At 39.2% G+C, this 22007-nt stretch overlaps 1 protein-coding gene across 2 annotated transcripts in view; it reads right to left on the bottom strand.

Moving 5' to 3' along the window:
- Positions 1 to 16906: 16906 nt before the first annotated feature.
- Positions 16907 to 22007, bottom strand: part of DLGAP2 (DLG associated protein 2) — an 86808-nt gene continuing 81707 nt past the window's right edge. The window contains exons 9-11 of one of the 2 annotated variants that reach the window (XR_007889099.1): positions 21427 to 21579; positions 18824 to 19104; positions 16907 to 18396 (exon numbers count right to left, since the gene is read on the bottom strand). Coding sequence is in view for 1 of the 2 variants with exons in the window: in XM_051615365.1 (XP_051471325.1) it covers positions 18886 to 19104; positions 21427 to 21579 (372 nt within the window). In the remaining variant the exon portion in view is untranslated. Of the gene's footprint in view, positions 19105 to 21426; positions 21580 to 22007 lie in introns of both variants that reach the window. The other variant, XM_051615365.1, reaches the window with a different exon arrangement.

The following is a 22007-nucleotide window of genomic DNA, read 5'->3' on the forward strand; positions in this document are numbered from 1 at the left end:
GGACTATAAGTAGTTCATCATAAATATCAAGGAAGGTTTCTTAAAGCCTAATTATGGTTGAATTTTCTTAGCTGTTTTACATGTAAATATTTGTTTAAAGTTGTTTTTTTCTTTTCCTCATTCTTTTCATTCCTTCAGAGTATTCTGATTTGCTGGTGCTGAGATGATTTGCAAAATTGAGCTATGTTAGGGATAAATTAGTAATGCATTAGACAACTCATAGTGCAATGGCTTTAATTTTTGGTTTCTCAACACTTTTTTCTTTCTTTTCTGGTGCAGGCAGCATTAATCCAAAGACAGTAGTAGTAATATTAATAGCAGTGGAGCTACAGTAATTCAACATGGTGCAAGAGAAGCCTACTTCTATAAGAAAACTGCTGTCAAGATTTTATGGAAGGTAACATCTACAGATGGTGAGGAATATCCTTTGTTCTCTTTGTCCTCTCTATTGTCAAGTGGGGTGTCCAGTAGTTCTAATTTGGCTCTCTCTGGCTGGCTGTATTCCATCAATTAGCATCAGACTCCAGTAAATGATCCTTTATTAGTGATTTGAAAATCCATTTGTAGTCCATTAAAGTAAATCTTGAACTGCCCTGTGTCTTTTCTCTAGGTGGATAAATTGTCCCAGTTTGAGCCAGGATTAAACCTGTTTTCCTTTTACTGATTATTTTTTTCCTTCAGTGCACTTTCTGTTAAGCAGCACACTTGCTGAAAGTAGTAGCAAGTTTACCAGCCAGTGGACTGGTAATGCCCGAATGTTGATAGTTACTGCTGAGAGTCCAAGGACACTTTGCTCTGCTTGTTGAATCGGCTGTTTCGGACATTAAAGGAGCAGAAGAGTCATCTCTACAACGCTCCTGTAGGGAGAAGCAGACTAGACAGATGGCAACATTGGCCAAAGAAGTATTCCATCCATATATACATAACACTCACTATAAAGTCAGCGATCACTGAAGTGCCAAGCCCTTCTTCTTCTTCCTTCTCTTCTGTCCATGGCCGGCATCTGGGGAGGACTCCCTCTATCTATCACCATTGATCCCCAGGCCCGTGCATTCCTGACTCTCACAATTCTCCCCTCAGCTCCTGTCTGCTCTGCTGCTCTCTCCAGCAGCTCCAGGACATTTGGGAACTACTCACAGCTCAGGAGATGCCCTGGGAGTTTCTGGGGTTAGGGGGAGATAACAGGGGTTTTGCACATTCCTGAACATACTTGTATATTTTTTTACATATTTTCTTTTATCATTGCTATTTAATTAAAGATGCCTAGTTTAGTTTTCAATCCAGAAAGTCTCTCTCCTTATTCTCTTTCTCCTTTCCCTACCTGGGTGCCAGAGAGAGGGGATAGAGAGCATTGCTGTCACTCATTTAATTGCTTGAGTTAAACCATGACATAAATACAACAGATACTTAATCAATGTCTCAAGAATAGGAAAAGGTTATTTTTCCAATCCCGTATATACTTAATGATGTTACTTTCTTTGATTGAGAATGTTAATCAGCAAAGACTGAAAGCACCTGGGAGCAAAGCTACCTTCAGTTATTTTCCTGCTTAGGCATTGCCTGTGTTGGTGGGCTGGAGCTGGGAGGAGGGGCAGTTTCAGTCTTGGAGAAGAATAAATTTCCTCATGTCAGTTTTCATGTTGTTACAGTTCATTTTTGCCACAAATTTTCATTCTCAAATTTTACTTTTTGTTCTCATATGAAACTAATAGAGTTTTTCCCTGCCCACTGTTCAGAAATATGTCCCTAATACTTAGACCATAAATCCTCATGTAGTCCTTGCAATTAAATGACAATTTGTTCTCTAGAGCAAAGCCAGAGTGACCATGTACTTTCAAAAGAGGTGGTATACCTGTCTTGACGTGCATTCAGTAAATATATTGCTGACTCTTCCTGGCATACTAGGATTGATCATGCATTACTGAAATTAAATTACATCTGCAATATTTTGTGGTGGGTTTGATCTGTTGATTTTTTTTTTTAAGCATTAACAGTATCTGTAGATTACCAACAACTCTGAATGTTGGTTTTTGTTGTGGTTTTTTTATTATTATTATTTTGTGTATTGTTTGGGGTTGTGGATTTTTTTTTGTGATTTGAATGAGAAACAAAAATAAAATGAGAAAAATGTATTATGTAATTCTTCCTTCTTGATGTTTTTATTTATTTGTTTATGCCTCTCTGCTTGTCTTGTACCTTGTAATGTGTCTTCTGCCCATTAATTAAAATTATTAAAGTACCTCTGTTTTCAGATAAGAACCTTTTTAAATTTCATTATGTATTTTGCCTCTCACCGTATTGTAAATCCACCTTCATATTAGGGGGCAGCACTGGCAGCTGGAAAGCAGAGGTACGGTGCTGAGGAACCCCCCATGTTCCAGCTGGGTGCTAGCTTGTCTTGCTTTCCACTGGCACATTTGGTATAAAATCTGTTCTTTATTCAATGAGAGACAGATTTCCCCCCCCTCATAAGCACTCTGCAAGTGGCTTTCAGTGCAGACTACTTAAAATCTTCCATCCCCTCTACCCACAGCTAAAATCTGGTTTAATCTTTAAAAAGAGTAGATCCTTCCAATGTTTTTTATGTCCTCCATTTAAACTGGTCTCTTACGAGAGCTGAAACATAGCTGAGTATTGATCTATTGCTTTTTCAGAGGCATGAGCTAGGAGTGGCTGGTCATTTACATTGAGTAGCCCTGGAGTAATTTTGGGGTGGGGAGGTGAAGGTCCTGCAGGGTTCCAACAGTTGGCCTCGCCCACCTTAAGCACCTCTTTCACATGTCTTTCTGCCCCTTTGTTGGAGCATACTCTTAGAATCATAGGATCACAGAACCATCCAGGTTGGAAAAGACCCTTGGGATCACTGAGTCCAACCATCATCCCTACTCTAAAAGGTCTCCCCTAAACCATGTCCACCAACACCACATCCAAATGACCCTTAAAAACATCCAGAGATGGTGACTCAACCACCTCCCTAGGCAGCCTATTCCAAGTGTCTGACCACTCTTTCTGTGAAAATTTTTTTCCTAATGTCCGGTCTAAACCTGCCCTGTTGCAGCTTGAAGCCATTCCCTCTTGTTCTATCACTAATTACCTGTGAGAATTACCCTTGGCTCTTCTGTTCCTTCCCTCCAGGCTTTCTCCCCTCCTTCCTCAGTATGAGCCGGATTTCTTCCTCAATACCTTTTTGCATCCTGGGCACTAGATATTAAAGCACAAAGATTGTCAGAGAGACTTCCTGGCTTTCAGGTAGCAAAAGGTCTTCCATGCCTTCCCAGTATCTTCAAAGCTATGAGAAACGAGTAGAGGGAAAATCCTGGTCTCCTATCCTGCCCTGTGCTGGTTGCTGTGTCCTGTAGCTCCCAAAATCCAGCCAGCTTGAGCTACCCATGGCAAATGGTTTCTGTTTTTTTTTCCACACATGGCTCATGCAGAGCTGAGCATTACTCCAGGCATACCATAGAGTTCCTCAGCGCTACGGTGCCAGTGAAATGATTCTCACATTTGTTTTTTAAATACAAACAAAATGTGTTTTCTTTTTTTTCTAGTCCCCCTTACAGAAATGAATTCTTTTGCCTAAAATGTGCCAGGTTATTTCAGCAGATGCTGACAATTAGTATGGAAAATTTGAGATTGAATTGGATTAACAATAAGCACTAGTGTGAAGGGGATTTATAATCTATACATGTGTGTGTTTGTGTCCGTGCAAACTCGATATGTGTAGTTGTTACAGTAGATGAAGCTGAAGGGAGGATATTAATTTAAAGCAAAGTTCTTTGAATGACATGGTGCAAGGAAACATTTAAAAAACTACATGGCAACCTGAAATCCACAAACTCTCTGAAAAAGATTGACATCAATACAATTCGAGGAAATTCTTGAATTTGATGCTTTGTATTGCACCATTCTTTTGATAGCTTTTTTTGCAAGTTCCATCTGAAGAAAAACATGGATTTCTTTGTTACAGCAACATTAACTGATGGTTCAGTGTTACCAGCACAGTCCCAAATGTAGTTTGCTTCTTGGTTTTATAGGAGTCATAGCTCCCACCTGCCCTGCAGTTGCAGGTGCAGTTGCTTCCAGTCATGTGGTGTAATGTATCTTGTCAGACAATGGATGCTCAGCCTCAGAGGTTATGAAGACCTGAATTTCCTCCTCTGCACCACTGCATCATACTGACAACATCTGGAACAAAACTGCTGTGGCAAAGGGACAAAGCTGGAGACAAAGTATTCTTGGCTGAGAATAAGCAGGCACTGAAAACAGATCTGACAACTCCACAGTCTGATCACACTTTGCCTTTGAGAAACCCTTTCCACCCTAACCTATGCGAAATTTAGAGCCCATTATTCTCAATTTTTTTTTTCTCTGAGGGAGAGCTGTGAGTCCAGAAGGGGAAACAGGCTATTGAGAATGAAATCTGTTCAGGGGGTTGCTAACACTTTCGGGGGAATCGTGCTCAGATGCAGCGATGGGTGGCAGTATAAACTTCTGAAACGCAAGAGCCGTGTTCGGAAGCGCTGGCCGAGCCTGTTGCCACAGCAGCTGCGCTGTGCCCGCTGCCAAGCAGCCCCGCTGCACAGCTGCACGGGGTGAGGGGCAGCACTTCCACTGCACGCCTTCTGCCTTTGCAATGACACCCAGGAGGGCAGGCTGGAAAGGAGATGTCATGTATTCTTGTCATTCCTCATGCTTTCCAGACCAGGAAAATGGGACTGCTGAATACTCCTTCCCTCCTGTTTGACATAGCCAAAAAGACATGAAGAAGTTAGTGCCTCCCCATACTGTCCCTCTGCACAGTACTCAAAGGCATCCTTCAAGCTGTCTGTTTCCGTGTTTTCTTCTTGACCAAGAAAGGTGGGAGAACCACATTTATACAGGTTTATGATACTGATTATAAAGGTGGTTTTTTTTAATGTAAGAAACAGTGAGGTTCCTTCCAGAATAGGGTAAAATGAAGCGAGAAGGGTCCAGGGAGGTTTGCTTTTAACCAGAGATGCACAGACATGTAACTCACAGGACCCCAGTACTCTCTGTTTAGAGCAAAAGGAAGTAACAGTTACACCTTTTGAGAGCTTCAAAAAGGGAGGCAGATAGCAGAGAGAGAGTATGGTGATGCGATGGAGGGTGAAAGGGCCTGTCAGACCCTCTTAAGCTTTCTGAAATTCCAGATCTCCCTGCGGAAGTGTAAGTTAATTCAAGGAGAATTACAGCAAGTTAGATCCTATTTTGATCATAATAGTCTTTTCGTTCTAGCTACTGGAAATCAGTTTATGACTGAAAAGCAGCTATTGTTCCCTCCTATCCATCTTTGGCATCACCCACTCACTTCCCCAGAAATTATTTCCCCCATATATTTTGCCTTGCAAACTGCACCCTTTCATGAATTGACTCAGAGTTATCAGTCAACTGTGACATCCCTGAACCCACCCAACCTTTCTTGACAGGTGAAAATACAATAGCAGCTTCACTGGAAGCCTTTAATCTTCCAAAAGGTCCATGGTCCCAATATAGCATCTGACACTAGATATCAAGACAGATCATCACAGAAGATATTTACAGATATTTCATTTGTGGCAATAAAGAAGAATTCTAAGCAGGTCATGGGCCACTTATTCCATCTGCTTCTCGGAAGAGAAAAGTTTGGTCCCAGAATGAAGCCAAGGAAGGGTCACAATCTGTTAGGTCTCACAGGGTAAATGCCTTTGAAGTGAAACAGATGTCACAGATAGTAAATGTGCCCCAGAGGCTTCCTACAACACATTTATCGAGTGGCTGTTAAGTGCTACTGTCTGCTCCTCAGGTCCTCCTGTGCACAACCCCATCCCTTTGTTGTATCAACTTGGTCTCCTCCAAAACGGTTAATTCAAGGGAGAGCTTTGTAACTCCTGACTTACAACAACATTTGTATTATACTTATTTTATTTTGATATTTGGAGACAAGCAGTCTGGGAATGGGAAATGCAACAGCAGAGAACCTCCCCTCCACATGTACTGTCACAGCTGGTAAACACATGGCCTTAAATGACCCTTTTGAATGAGATTCACATTTATATCAGGATTTTTTTCATCTTCAGTTACTTCACTCAAAATATAAAATATGATGGAGTAGTACAGTTTCTTACTAATTATTACAAAGGAGGATGCTCTTGTAAATTTTGTCACATTAGTCAGTTGATCTTGAACTTTTTATAGAGCAGTTTCTCTCAGAATGGTACAACTACCTGCCCTAGTTCAGACTGGGAGGTGATGAAATGTGTGAATTAGCTCTTCTCATGCACAGACTGTTTTCTGGCACAATATGTGTGTGTGCATTCCAGTTGGGATCTGGCTGTAGAAACAGATACATAGTGTGAATTAACCCCAAAATGCTTTTTCACCCTGAAGTAGAATTATGATAAAATCCTGTTTCAAATCAGCTGAAGTAATCAGATATTCCTAATAAGCAAAGAATAGAGAATGTAGCATTTCTGTTTGTTTTGGTCTATAGGTTTTGCCTTTCCTCAGCCCTATTCTCCTTCTTTTCAGCTTCCTCTTTTCTGTGACTTAGACAAGCAAACATACACAAACCACACCAAATACATTTTTTCAATTTAAAAAAGGTAAATGTATATAAAGTTTAGAGTTGATGCTCTTTTATTTCTGTATGGATAAATATATACATACATATTATATATATACATATACATATGTGTGTATATATACATACACACATACAAAGCTACATAAACTCATACAAATATATAAATATAAACATTCATAAAATTCTAAATACCAAGTTTTTTTTCTAAGATGTTGCAATGCTTCATAAATATTTTACAAAATTCACTTTGACATATTCAAACTCCAAAGTATAACATGCATCTGCTTCCCTTACTGTTCACTCATGATTTATTTCCTATCTGGCAAATCTGATTTATCACCTCTATTGTGATTGGTTTTATGTCACTTTTTAATACTTAGAATCCTTGATTTTTACCAAAGCTAATTTCCTTTTAAAATTTGTTTGAAACAGTCTATTGCCATGTACTCCTCAAGGATTTGAATTTAAATGGATTTGTCAGTATTTTCCATTCCATTGATCTAAGCTCTGTACTCTAAAAATATTTCAGTGCCAAGCTCTGCAGAGAGTACACCGAGTTCAATTGCAAGGATGGCAACAATGGGTGCAAAGCCTTCTGACAGCAATCCCCTCTGTGTTTTTATGTAGTGTCTAAATAGCTCACACTTATGCAGGTGAGTTAGTGTGGGTCCTGAAGAATGAAATAACCACACAACAACTGCAAGAACTTTCTATGAGATTTTGGCTGAGCATGTTAGTTACTTCTGCACCTGCTCAGGATCTGAGCTTCCACTTGCCAGTAAAGGCTGAGGTGATATTACTCATGTGGTACAGAAAATTTCTTCTGAATTTCCTCTAATTGCTACATCTCAAGCAGCCCTTTACCTGCTAATATTAAACAGGGATATACACCTGTTTAAGGAGAGAAGATTGCTGACTCAGCCACTATCACAAATTTTCCCCAATTTCTTTATTTAGACTTAAGTCCCTTTATTCATTGATGGTCCAGCTTCATTCCCTTGTGATCTGACAGACCTCTGTTACACAGGAGAAGGAGAGGAGATGCAGTGGTGACCAAAAGGTCCCTGGCTTCCCTGAGCTCAGGGGGCCAGCCAAGGTACATGTGAGCAGGGCGATGCTGGGGTCAGGCCAGCCTATCGCATCCACCTGCTGGGTCACCTTCTCCTGAAAAGAGCTGTGAGATGGCTCTCTGAGCAGCACTTGCAGGTTTGGAAGGTGAATACCTCTTTTACACCTGCAAATGGCCAGATGCTTAGAAATAGGACAGTGTGTCAGGGAGAGGAGGGGACCAGTGATCTGCACACATCACTTTCTGAGTCTGTGTGCAGCCCAGATGCTTATATCTGGTTCCTGTGGCTCTCCAGTGTATTCTGACATGTGGGTCACATCTGCAAGTTGAACAGGGTATGCTTGCTACCTTGTAGTACTGAGTCCTTGAGTTAAGTTGTTTTTTCTAGGACTCACTGCCCTTATCCAAACAGAGCAATAAAAGCTAGACTATTGCACTAATTATGATAATAGGCTCCTTCCAAGGAGTGAGGAAACAATTGCATTAACAGTTCATAACAACCTGTTTGTGTTGAAACAAGTCAGTCTTTTCTTGATCCATTTTCTGAACTCTGTTCACTTACATCATGCTTTCTAAATTTCTTCTAATCCTTGTTACATTCTTCAGATTTTTCTCCACATGCTTCAATTAAGAAGCAAAACAGAATTTAATATTCCAACTAAAACCTTACCTGTAGTGAACAGAGTGAAGCAAGAACCTCTTGTAGCATACCTCTGTATGCTACAGGGGACATCCCTAAATCCCTAGAATCTGGCTTGCCACTTGCTCAATGGCGTGACTGAGAACTCAGAGTCAGTTTTAGATACTCTGAAACACTTCTGCCTGTCTCACTCACTTGTTAACATTGGTGTTTGAGCATTTGCTCAGGATTCAGAGGGTAATTTCCACCATCTGAGAGAGGACTTGGGTGGAAGTGGCTAAAATGAAGACAGAAAGATGCAGAGAGTCTGTATCCCACCATTGCCCAAATTTGACAGACTGGTTCCCATATGCAGGCAGCCAAGCACATCAAAAGCATCCTGCCCTCTGCCCCAGCCCTGCTGTGTTTTGGGCCTAGGACAGTGACATGCACAATCCACCCAAGCCTTGAAAAGGGCTGAGTCCTGAGACATCTGACATACAGCAAAATGCAGTGGCCATGGAGACTGCTACTGAGGAGCCTGGATGGAGGTGGACAAGCCATGCCTCAGATACCTGAGTTTGATTTTTATGGATCTGAAAAGACTTCCTCCTTCTATGCATAATTTGTTTTAGTTTCGCTGCAATGTTAAGTCCTCTAATGTGTGTGATCCACAATTTAAGATTGTGTATACATGGATGATTACACAGCACGATAATTTGTTAAGCCACACTAATTTAATGATATGATAATACATTCACTATTACATTTCCCCTTTCCTTAAGAGCATGCGATTTAGCTTGTGTTGATTTAGCATCAGGTTGACTCTCATTTAGCTTGTGAACTGCCATAGCCCATATTTTCTTTGCTCTACTTTTTCTCAAATTGATATTTTGTCACATCTGAGCTTGATCACATCTTTTCAAGTATAGCATGTTGCATTTTTTCCTCAGTTTCATCACACTGGATTTAGAAAGTGTGTCCATTTTTTTGGGATCACTGTCAGCTTTGATCATATCCTCTGTAGAACCTGTAAATGCTCTCAGGTCTGTATCATATGATCAATGATTGACATATTTTTTGGTATACCATCAAAATTATCACTGAAATTATTGACTAGTATGAGAGTAGATTAGCTTTCTAGTAAGTTTCTCCCTTTCTCTCCTCCTTCAAAAGCTCTTCTGATTTCCTGATAGGTCAAGGATATATATATATTTAAAACAATATTTTCAGCTGCATCAGATTTTATTTTACAACAATTTTATTTAGAAAAAAATTCCTAGTTTTCTATAAAAATCTTACACTGGAACTGTATCAAAAGCCTTAATGAAATGAAGATCTATCACAGCCTATTGTTTTTACCTAATTCATTAGGCATTTCTTCCTGTCAAAGAAGAAATTCAATTTGATTGACATGATAGGATGTTGGCAAACCAGTGTTGCCTAGTTTTTGTCACTGTATTATCCTCTAGCTACTTATAAATTGATTATTTTAAAATTTGCAGCAGATTCTGCCCAGGGATTGTGTCAGGGCTGCAATAGGTTATGTAAGGCACTTGTCTACATTTCAGAATTTTCACACTTCAGCTCTGTTGCTACGGTTAGAACAGCAACAGCTTTCCCCAAACCCACTGCCAGTGTCAGTGCAGTTCAACTGGAATAAATATGCTAATTCCAGAACATGTATTCTGCACCTGATTATTTGGTTCAGCAATTGGAATAAAATATACCACATCTATCTAAAGCTCCTTCCTGCTTTACTGACCTTCCTCGTTCGTCAGCAGCAACTGTCCTGGTTTACGTGGGTACGCCTGCAATACTAGGGCTGACATGTACCCATCTGTAATTCTACTGGACAAGAAACAGCATGCTTGTTAGTCCTGAGATCCTTTCCAGATTGCAGGAAGGATCACCCTGTTTTAGGGAACTCATGAAGGCTAAGACAAGCTAAATGGCTATTGGAATTTCAGCTAGAAGTGATCAAGGCTTTTCTTAGCTGTAAAATATCAGTACAGGGCTGTGATGAGTGATGCTCTAGGTCATAACATCTACTGTTAGGAGACAGACAAAAAGAAGTGCTAAACTGCTCTAATGACCTCGCTCTCTAAATTTCATTTTCATTAGAACTGCTGACATAGCAGGAAAATGTTGAGCCTTCTGCAACAGGTAATAAAGATGAAAATTCCTTTATACAATGAGCCAGCAGAGTACTGAATCTTTAATTTTATTGGTCTTACTGCCAAGACCTTTCACAGCTTCTTCAAATACCACCTGTCCACGGTGTGCCTAGTATAATTCATTAATTACGGAGATGTCAGCTTCCACCTCCAGTTGACTCATGATGTCAAAATTCATCATCTCTGTGTTAAATTCTCAAAAAACGTATTTCTCGGACTACCTCCCATCTAGGGAAGTGAACCCTGAGGGTATCTTCCAACCAACTTCATTATCCTCACTTTTTCTGATGCCTGTGAAACAATTGACAACTGATGGGCTGCTGGGATGCTGCAACCACCACTCTTCATTTTAATTAATAGCATTTCACTGTTTCACTGTTTCTCTCCTGTACCTCCCTATCTGCTGTTTCTCACCTGATGGTTAAGTTGTAAACTCTTTGTGTTAAGGGAAGTATTTTCATTTTGTAAATGTACAGTTCTGTCTTGGTCCACAGCTGGGGTTTCTAAGTGTTATGATAACATATATAATTAGCAATAAAAATCCAATTATTCAAGCAACTAAGCAATTTTCTTTTGGAAAGAAATTAGTATTTGTGACAGTATCTCTGATACCTCCTTTATTTAAACTCAGAGACTGCGCATCTTAGTTTCATGCCTGCAGTGACTTCTGTCTTATTGAGAAGTGTGGCCAATGCAAAGTATTGATAAAATTTTCTGCTGAGCTGCTAAAGCCATTCCCTGAAGAACACACTCTGCCCTGAAAGGAACGGAAAAACAAGAAGTGGGCTAAAAGCTCCTTTTGGCTCTTCTGTTGCAAACAGCAACAAAAGACACACAGAGTTACTTCAGGATTCACCATTCCAAAACAAATTCTTTCTGCTATCTCTGTCCAATAAGAAGTGCTTACAAACAATTCAATATCAGATGTTCTTCACACAAAATAGGATATTATTATTTCTGTTTATGACATCCAATGGTCTGATTAAAAATCAGTGCATGATATTCTATGCTGATACCATTAATGACTATTAACCAAAACACATCAATAGCATTGCAATAGCTTATTCCATTTTTTTGCCAAATTCCTTTAGATTCTAAACATGTCTTCCTTTGAATTAAGATAGGCCTCTATCAAAATGCCTGACACTCAAAAGGCTACACTTCTAAAGTAATAACTTAGTGTGGTCTACAAACTGTCTGACTGGAGGTGGCATACTTCAACTAATGCAAAGTTTAAAACATAATAAAGAGTATACTCTATTTTTCTCAAAAAATTTAATTGCAGAATTATTTACAGGAGATGAACATAAACAATACATAAACCAATTGAAAGAGGCAGCTTCATAAAAGAGCCATTGGGCAAAGTAGTGAAGCACATTTTCTTACAATCAGCTGGAGGTGAGTAGAGAACCATGAAAAAAGAATAACTCAATCATAAAACAATTCTCAAATATGTCTTCGAAGTAACAAATAACATTCTGGTAAAGAAGATATTACTGAGAAGCGAGAAATCATTGTAGCAATGAAACAACATACTGTACATTCAATTTAGGTATCCTGCATGCTACTAAATGGAATTTATCAAAAGAACCATAAAAGCATGAGAAAGAGAAATACATAAAATAGTTTAATTCTAGTGAAGTGTAGCTTTATACAGATGGCAAATATTTGGCACTCAGTTCATCCTCATTGTTGATATGATTTCTTATGTATATATATATATTTATATATCTTTATATATACTTTTAATGATAACTAAACAGCTAGTTTCCTGGTTCTAACATTCCTTGAAATTCTATAGGAGGCATTTAATTTAGTCCTTAGGCCACAGTTGATTATTTTGGCATGTCACATGGTAAATGAAAGTATGAGTTTTGTCTCTGTACAGAAAATCCTGCACAGTCATAGTGGCTTTTCTTTAGGAAAGAACAGTTCTAGAGCAGTATAAGTCAGGCTACTTGAAAGGGAAATTTTCTTAGTTTAGGAAATTAATATATAAAGTGGACTAAAGAGTACATACATACTGAGCCCTTTTAAAATAAGATGACCGTACTATTAAACCTCCAAAGGGTAAATCAAAGCATGGATATGAGCATGTGGATTCCATGTGTAATTATAAACAAAGCTAATATTTCTCTGTGAGGACCATTGTCAAAGACTTGAACTTACTACCAAGCCCTCTACTTGACTGTGACCTACGTGAAAGAAGATCCTACAAAGTAATTCCACACTAGCTAACTCAAAATGTGAGTCCTTCCTACCTCAGCAGGACTTGCTGAGTCAGCTAATCAGCTGAATTATACTGAGCTGGATCTGACACTTCTTTCTTATTTCAGTTTCTTAGCGTTAATTCTAATACAACCAAGATTAGAACTTAGGCCGAGGCTCTGCAATAATTTGTCTCACAAGTAAGTAATGTGTATGGCAGTTCAGCTTTAGGAATGGGAAATTATGTGTTGAATGAAAGAAAAGTAAGAGAAGGAGAAGAAAAATCCTCACTAGTAGTCTGTGTTGGTGAATAATGACTGTATCTTCAAATAAAACTCCTCCTCGTTGAAGCCTAGTGAAAATACTCGTGGTTTTGTACTAGAGAAGTAAAAAATCCTGTCCAAAAAATCAATTTAGAAAAAATAACAATTTGGCCTTAATAAAATACAGAATTAAATTGCCAGCTGATGAAAACTGTTCTGTGTTTGCTCAGTCAAAGTGCAAGCCATGCAGACACAGTTATTTATATTATCTGTGACCAGACTTCAAAACCCCAGTTCTGTTTCAGCAATGAAGGGTAATGGGAGAAACGCCCATGTGTGGAAAGATGGGACTGTGAACATGCAGTCTTCTGTGATCATCATTTATGAAATGCAGTATGCATTTGATAAGAAGGGATCTGGAATACGTTTTTTAGATATAACAAATGCCATGGCCTCTTGCAGCTATTAGAATTTCATTTCATTAAGAGGAACTGAATCAGCCTAAATATGCTGGCTAAATTCTCTTTTGGGCAAGTTTCCATTTCAATTTTGGTTTTATACTTGCTGTCCTGAACAGCCTACTTCATAGTTAAGCAGCTGCAGTATTACACCATAGAGGTAGCTGCATTTCAGAGATAAATTAAGCAATTTCTGCGCATACAGAGGGTTTCATTCCTGCCAGGAGTCTGTGTATGCATATGAGTATGCATAAAAGAGCTGTTCCCAAAAGATGGTCCTTGGAGGTGAACAGGGTGACTTGTTGCAGATGGGCCGTGGGGCTGCTCCAGGCTCTAAACCAGCCACGGCTGTCAGTGCTGAGGCCAAGCTGCAAGAAAGTGGCATGGCCTACAGGAATGTGAGTATTGACTGTGGTTCCTCAGTCCAACTGTCTGGGACTATGACACCAAGAAACTGTTTTTTTAATATATATATGTATGTATGTATATATTCTCCTATTATCTGCAGTAAGTAATGGCTGCTTCTAGTCTGCCTCTCCTGCCAGTACAGAGAGTCCCCACTGCTCTGCCACACAAAGAATCCTCAGGGTTAGAGCTGAGTCTCAGTAAAGCACAGCTGCTCAAATCAAAGCATGGTCCTTGTGCCTCACACTGTATCCCAGATTATCCCTTGTGCGAGCTTGGCTGGAAAGCAGGCCCAGGGAGGGCCCAGGGTGCTTGGCAGTTACACCACAGATGAAGGCTGCTTTTGCGGCATGTGCTCCAGATCCATCTCTCCCACTAAGGCAGCCGGGTTGGGGGAATGCACTTGTGAAGGAGAGACTTGCCAAGATCCCCAACCAAGAGGGCTCAGCTGCGGAAGTGATCAGCTCCCGTGCCTGGCACTGGCCAGGGCTTTCCTGTGGCACCTTCCCAGAGGAGCTCCTCCACCACAGGGACCCTCACTGCTGCCATTGTGAACAGCAAAAGCACAGATTGTTCTGGAAACTTAATTTGATGCTCTTCTCTCCTTGCCTGCACCCTGGATGGATAGTATGAGTATTGCCCTTGCCTCTGCTTTGCTCAGGTCTTCCTCTTGGTTGAGTGAGTCTTTGCTTCTCTTTTGGCACAGGCATGGACCATAAGAGTCCTCCTGGCTGTAGAAAGAAACTACCTGGCAGCGTGGGGACAGGCAGAAGACCCCCCAGTGTCCCGCCATGGTGGCTCACCAGGCCATGGGCAAGGTAACCTGCCCCAGCTGCAGCCAAGCCTGGAGCTTGTGTGTCGGCTAATAAAGTGCTTAGAGATCCTTCTGGATGAAAGGCACTATTATATAAATTTAAGTGTCAACCTGCCATACACGAGGAAGCACCTCTCTAGACCTTAAGGTGTTTGCTGATATTCCTCACCTCAAATGCAGTTTGAGGGTGGTTTTACTGCACTGTGAGAACTGAGAACAGTAACAGGAGTAACACTGCTTCATGTTTCATTTAAGCTCTCTGTCTCATGCTGACGTTCCTGCTACACTGGATTTCACAGCTTTTCAGCAGACACAGCTTGACACCTGGAGCTGCCAGATCAACTTCAGATCTCAAATGAACACACACAAACCAGCACCTGATGGGTCAACCTGTGGTGTGCCCCCTGCCACAAGGGGGGCCAGAAGCCTCCCAAGGGCACTGTTCCAGCAGGGCATGAGGATACTGCAGGTCATGTGTAGGACCTCATCATGTAGCAGTTGTTTGTTTTCCTTGCAAAACTACCCACTGACTGAACATTCCCTCACTTTATACTAGATGCAGGGCTGAAGATGATGAAACTAGAGTACTAAATTACTGATACAGCAGGACTTGGACATATTTTAAAACAAATAATTTCCATTATGTGAAATGTATTATATATATATATATACCTGAAATCCACACACCTTCCTATGCACACTTTAATCCCTTCCTGATTGATCTCAAATCTAACATAGTGACAAGGCTTAAGCATGAATTAAAATGTCATTTTTTGGTATAACACCACACAACATTATTAATCTTTGTACACTGCCAAAGGCCATTCTGATCAGGTCGACAAGAAATAATAAAACACTTCATAATGTACTTTACCAATTCACAAATAATTTCAGATCTAAAAAATTATATAAAGCAAAAATAAGTAGGGGCAATATCAACAATTTTACCAGTCACATCTTTTCCTTTATTTAAATTTTCATAATTCTGTTTATTATACTTGTGTTTTACAGAAAATTAAGAAATAAACAGAGAGTTTCCACCATTTTAGAATAAATAGTAGTCCAATTAGAATTCAATTAAACACTAGACTATTTTGCTAAATCCAGCTGTTCTGTGTGGGTCTACACCATGAAGTGTCTAAGTAGAAAGCGTTCACTTTCTATATATTTACTTAGGTTCCTCCTACATTAGTTTTGTGACTGAGTTTTATTTTTACAACGTGGGGTCAGATTAAAATCAATCTGTTTATATCTTTATTAAGATACAACACACTGTGTTTCTCATGTCAGGAACTGAAGCAATTTGATTTTGATTTATTTGCAACACAAGTATGATAAGCGTGATATTATTTTTCTAAATGAACCAGATGTACAATATGTAAATAGAAATGGCTTATTTGCCTTTAATGACAGAATGTTACCTGTACAATAATTTAATATATTGCACTTTGAAATGTAACATGCACAGATAACACATTATCAGAGTTTTCATTAGGCATCTGCTTACTTTTAATCCTTTTTTTTTTTTTTTAATAAAGGTGGAACAAACAGAAATCATACATATCCAAAGTTTTTACTGAATATTTTCTCATCATGGCATAGGAAATGTAAAATACGGGGTTGGCATCATTCACACAGGCCTACCTTTGCCTGAGAACATCCAATAAAATTTTAACATATCAAAAAACTATCAAAATATGATTCTAAAATCAGCGACTTATACAGACTGCTCTAAGTCAGCTGAGATCTATCTATAATCTGTTGTTTTTACAAATTATCTTCATAAAGCCTGATTACTGGCAGGATCAAATACAACTTGTCTCAATTGCATGACCTGTTGCTGCAGGTGGGTATTTTCAAGTGAGTAAGTCAAGTGGGATTTCTCCTTTAAGCGTACAGGAAAATGAGATAAAATGCATCAGCTGCAACATATATATATATATATATATATATATATATATATATATATATATATATATATATATGTGCGTGTGTGTGTTTATTTTAAATTTCTTATATCTGGAAAAGACACTGGCTTTAATTTTGTGTGGGTATTTCTAATTAGAAGCTCCACTTCAAATAAGATAGCAGTTTTCAGGATTCAAGATGCCAATATCTGCATTTGCATTTAAAGTAGTACAACAAATATGGGAAGTAGTCTCAATATGGTACACTACCTAGGCTTCAGCTCTTTCCTTAATAGAAAATGCCTTGAAAACATGAGGGGATGGGCAATATAATGTTTTCATCTATAGAAGAATATTTCAGGGATTTATACTTTTTTTTCTTTTTTTTTTTTTCTTTTTTTTTTTCTTTTCATTTTTGAAGGGTATACATTCGTCTTGGTTTTTGCTTCCAAATATAGTTTAAGGCTATTTGGTAAAGTATATACCAGATACCAGGCTCAATTTACAGGGTTTTCTTCTCACAGAAACATCTCAAACTTCATCTCTAAAGATTCATATCTTGAAGCTAAGCATGCTTTATCAGCTGGGCTCCAAAGACAGAACTCATGCTTAATACTACACACTGCAGGAAAAAGAGAAGGAAAAATAAAAATAAAACCTGAAAAGAAAACAGATTTGAAGCAATGTCAGATCTGCATAACCTATGATACTTCATCTTTTCAATCATCCATCAGGCTGCAGGGTGCATGGGATTCAGATTTAAAGTGCTCATCAGGTGAAGAACCAAAGTGCTTGAGTATAATTAAATAGCTGTTCTGCCTATGGCTAAATACATTGCATTTGATAAAGCAGGTAAATAGGGGGTGCAGTAGTTGGGGCTGTCTGTCTCACTGGGTTCAGACTGTTTTAACCTAAAGTAGTGTTCAGTAAGATTCAAACCTTGGAACTGGGGGCTGCGGGTTATTCATCTTACTGCGTCTTCACCTGAAGACTTCTAAGTGCTGGGTTGCTCGGTTGGCTCTGGAAGGTAGGGGAAGTGGAATAATTGTGTCTTAATTTGTTTTAAATTAGAGCCTCTTGACTGTGGCAGTTACCACTTCTCTCTTCTAACAATGTGAGGCTTGAAAAGATACTATTTTCCTTGTATTCCATGGCTGGAAATCACTTATCTCTTGAGTCATGTTGGTTTTTTTTTATGTCTGAAGCAAGCAAGATATTTATTCTTGCCATAAATGATACTGCATAGAAAAATAGTTCTAAAAAAAAAAAACAAAAAAAACCAACTGTAAACCACAGTTCACCTTTACCTTAACATAACCATTTAAACTAAGATATACTTACCACTCACATTCATATTTCTTAAACTGTTTACAACATCACAACTGGCATTTTAAACAAGCAAGATTTTTTTTTTTTTCTCAAGGATACCCTGGAAACTCAATGTTGAGATTTTGAAATATTACATGTAGCACAGCTCTCGAAATGAAAGAGAGAAGGTTTATAAAATAAATGTTAACACATAAAAGAACTGTTAAAAATGCAATGAGTGTTCCAAAGGAGCAAGTATAACTTTTTCTTTACACATCTTGCTACAGAAGATCTAACTTTTTAAGGCTTCCATTTTCCTTTCACCCATCACTCAAGTCCTCTTGCATTATAATTTTGCTTAGTTTTTCAGAGAGTTGTTATACTGCTAACGGCAAACGTTTCTCAGTGGGCATTCCCACCACCACCAGACTTGCATGCTTCTCGGTTTCTGATGAACTTTGGAGTTTTAGTGGCTGGATATCCCTGTTCATCTCCAGAAACTTGACATGAGAGGCCTAATATTATTTTGCGGTAACAAAGATGAGAAGAGTGGCAGAGCACATGGGTAGATATGTTAGCTGGGTTCTAGGAAAAGAAACTGGAGGTCAGAGAGAGAAATGGGTTCTTTCTTTCCTGCTCTTTACATTTGTAGCACCTTCTACTTGGATTAGCTAATGCCTCTAGTGAATGGTGAGATGCACCCATTTATAGTTTGTTATTCTTATCCCTAATTATCACACATTTTATAAAAATATAAATAACAAAAAAGTAAGCTGGGTTCCATCTCAAGAGGTGTTTCTTGTTGTCCTCTGAGAATATATTGGATAAGTCAGGTCTCAACAAGCCCTATCCATTGTAGCTGATTGTAAGTCGGACAATAAATACAAAAAGAAGTCATTCTTGCGGTGAGCTCAGCAAATTCTGAGGAAATCAAAAGCATTCCACTGTGCTTATGGCACAAAGAACACAACAGCAAGGGCATATTTAGTGGAGAGAATAAGACAAAAATTACCAGGTAAATGACAAACTGTACAAGCATTTTGTTTAAAAAAGGAACTCTGCAGCATTCTGTCTTTAAAGCCGTGTTTGAGCCTCTGGGATGTATATCTCGATGCTGTCTGCACGCTCTGTGGCTGAATTCTGCCGGAAAGAGGCTGCTCTCTTAGCAGCCATTAGCCGTCTTCTAGCTTCTTGTCGTTGTCTGTCGGGTAGGTCCAGAGATTTTTCTCTTGTGATAGGGAATTTTCCTTTGGGGGGCTTCTTTGGTACAGGAGGAGGAACCTTTCTTTCTTCCTGCAATAGGGTATTAAAACTGAGGGTGAACTGCATGCAGAAGGTACCGTCAGCCAAGCATGCAAATTGAAGACATGAAATGCAAAATACTGGTTACATACATCAAGCATGCTCCATTTGTGCTCTCCAATCAGCTGACTAATGGGTTACATGAATAGCTAACCACACTAGGGACACTGACACAATCCTGTTGTTTCAGTAACGGTTACAAATTCTGCAGTCCAGTGCCTTAAAAGACTACGCTTCCTTCTGCTGTCCTTGCAGGGAGCCTGCACATGCAACCTGCATACCTTACTTTCATATGCGTTTGTTTAATTTTAGCTGACACATTGTTACAGTCATTATAAACAGAAACACACACTGGCTCTCCAATAAGAAGTCAGCACATCTGTGTGGTCTGATCAAGTTAAAAGACTGTCTAAGATTAACAGGACAGGATTTTTAATTAAATTAATCATACTGAGTTTAGCCTCAGCTGGGTATAAGGTAGCAGCTGTGTATACATGTCTGTTAGTTTAGTCTCCTCCATAAATTGCTAAATGGAAACATACAAGCACCAACCAGACAGAGAACATAGGGCTAATTGTTCTGCTTGCCAGCCTCGACCATTTTAAAGAAAATTATATCGAAGGATTATTAAATTATAAAGTGAGAGACAACAGATTTTTGGTACCAAAGTAACTGTAAATTGCTCTGCAGGTTTAAAATAAAAAATTATTTCTAGTATGAAATTGGTATTTTGTAGTATGAAATGGATATTTTATTCCATTTAGAGACTGTGAAATATCATATAAGGGCTTTAAAAAGACATCGTAGAAACATGGAATCATACAATAGTTTAGGTTGGAAGAGACCTCTGGAGGTGGTCTTAAACAACCTCCATTCAAAGCCCATTTCAAATTAGGCACAGTTTTGAAGTTAAAGCAGTTTTTCAACATCATATTTAATACTGGATTGAATAGCCCCAAAGACAGAGACTCCACAACTTCATATGTATTATGATTGATCTTTCTGCTATATAACTTCTTAAAGTAATAGCAATAGTCCAGAGTATGGGCTGTTCCTTATGGAGAACACAGTTAATTCGATGCGCAGGATTCAAATAATACAAAAATTGAACTGAGGCACCTATGGATTACAGACTCTTCCTTGTTTGGTCTTTTTAAAAACAACTAATTCTAAGTCTACTACCAAAATGCATTAGCCAAGACTAACTAAAGTTATCTAGAGTATAGTTCTACATTCTCAACTCCACAAGGACAGTGCAGCAGCCTAAGATGCTATTCCTCGTGACAACAAGCTCTTCCAGTCTTTATTTTCTCTGTTTCCTGTTTTCAGCCAGGAACATAAGGACTCCATTCCTGTTGTCCCATCTGCTTTTTCTCTTTTTTTCACTTTTAGTTTTTTCCCTCTTAGTAACATCACTGTTGCTGTCACTATAACAATTTCTTACTTCCAGTTGTCACTAGTAAGCAAGAGTTGCAAACTCACCATCCACCAACCAGTTGGCTGAAAATTAAAATCCAAGAGGAGCATGAAGAAATGAAAGAGTTGTCAAAATGCCTCCTAATTCCTCCCAAACCAAACAAGTATTCACTTGAAGCTAACAATACTGACTCAAACCAAATGTTCTCTTCATCTGACTGATAACAACAATCGGCAAGGATAGTGGGATAATCAAGGCAAAGGATGGAGTTCTAGAGGCAGTTTCAGAATTACATTGCTTTTGTGTGCCGTTTGGCACCTTTGGGTTGCAAGGATCGTGGCTGGGGTGTCGCCCAGGTGATTGAGTTGTAGAGTTGAGGTGTGGGCAGTTTACCAGAAGTACTCTTTGTCCCCCAAACCTTTGTAAGCCAAGCTTTAGTCTGACCTGCACTATGTTTTGCCACATGCTTTTATCTCACTCCTGCTCTAGTACCAGTTATGTTGTGCAGGCAGGATTAAACACTGTAGTGCTTAGGCTTGAGCTGCCTCAAATGTAGCAGAGTGCTGAGTTTATTTTGATTGAATTGTTGGGGCATTATCCTCAGTTTGAATTTATCAAAGCATATTTCAGTTCTAGGCTTTAGAATGTGAATCCAAATTAGTTGAACAAAACCGTTATGGAATGGAATAGACTAGCAAAATTAATTTTATTTGTTATACATTTCAGCTCAACATTGTTAGAAAGAAAAAAGTGCTCACATTTGATGAAGGTTTCTGTGTATAAATCAGGCCATGCCAATTAGATACTTTCCAGGCTTAGAAACCTATTGTGTTACACACAAGGAGACTGCAGGACTACAAATGGGGAGTAAATGGTATTGTCCATGGTCTGCTTACCTTCCTTTCAGGTGATTCTATTATTTTCCATTCATTGAGCTTCAACTGGTGCAGCTCATCAAATTTCATGCTGACGTCTTCAATTGAGAGCTGCAATAAGTCCCAGAAACCTGCTAGGTCCTGGGAAGTTGGTCTCGGCATGGCACTCGGGTCCTGTCATGCACAAAGGAGAGAAAATGAATAGACCAGGAGGCTTTAAACAATGTACTTTGAGGCAGGGAAGGCACCACACTGGACTACACTGCTACAGAGCTGCTCAGTGCTAAAGGCTATGTGTGCTTTACAGCTGGAACCTGAGACTGGAAAGTTGTGCCTCCTATACAACCAAAACATGAATGAGTTGGATGTCATACCCAGGCCTTCCTGAATCCTTCCTGAGGGAAGTTCCTCAGCACCATATGCTGTGCTGACCTGCCTCTCCAAAAAGAAGGAAGATGACAGCCTCTACCTGCTGATTATTAAAGTGAAGGGGAATGTGGTTTGTATACTAGCAAGCCTGAAGTATTTCTGGTTAAAAATTACATTCACAATAGCTGATTAGAAGGCAAAACAACACCACCAAGAAGTTGTCAGTTTATGCT

This window comes from Apus apus, chromosome 3 (genome assembly GCF_020740795.1).
Source record: "Apus apus isolate bApuApu2 chromosome 3, bApuApu2.pri.cur, whole genome shotgun sequence".
NCBI classification, from domain to species: Eukaryota; Metazoa; Chordata; class Aves; order Apodiformes; family Apodidae; genus Apus; species Apus apus.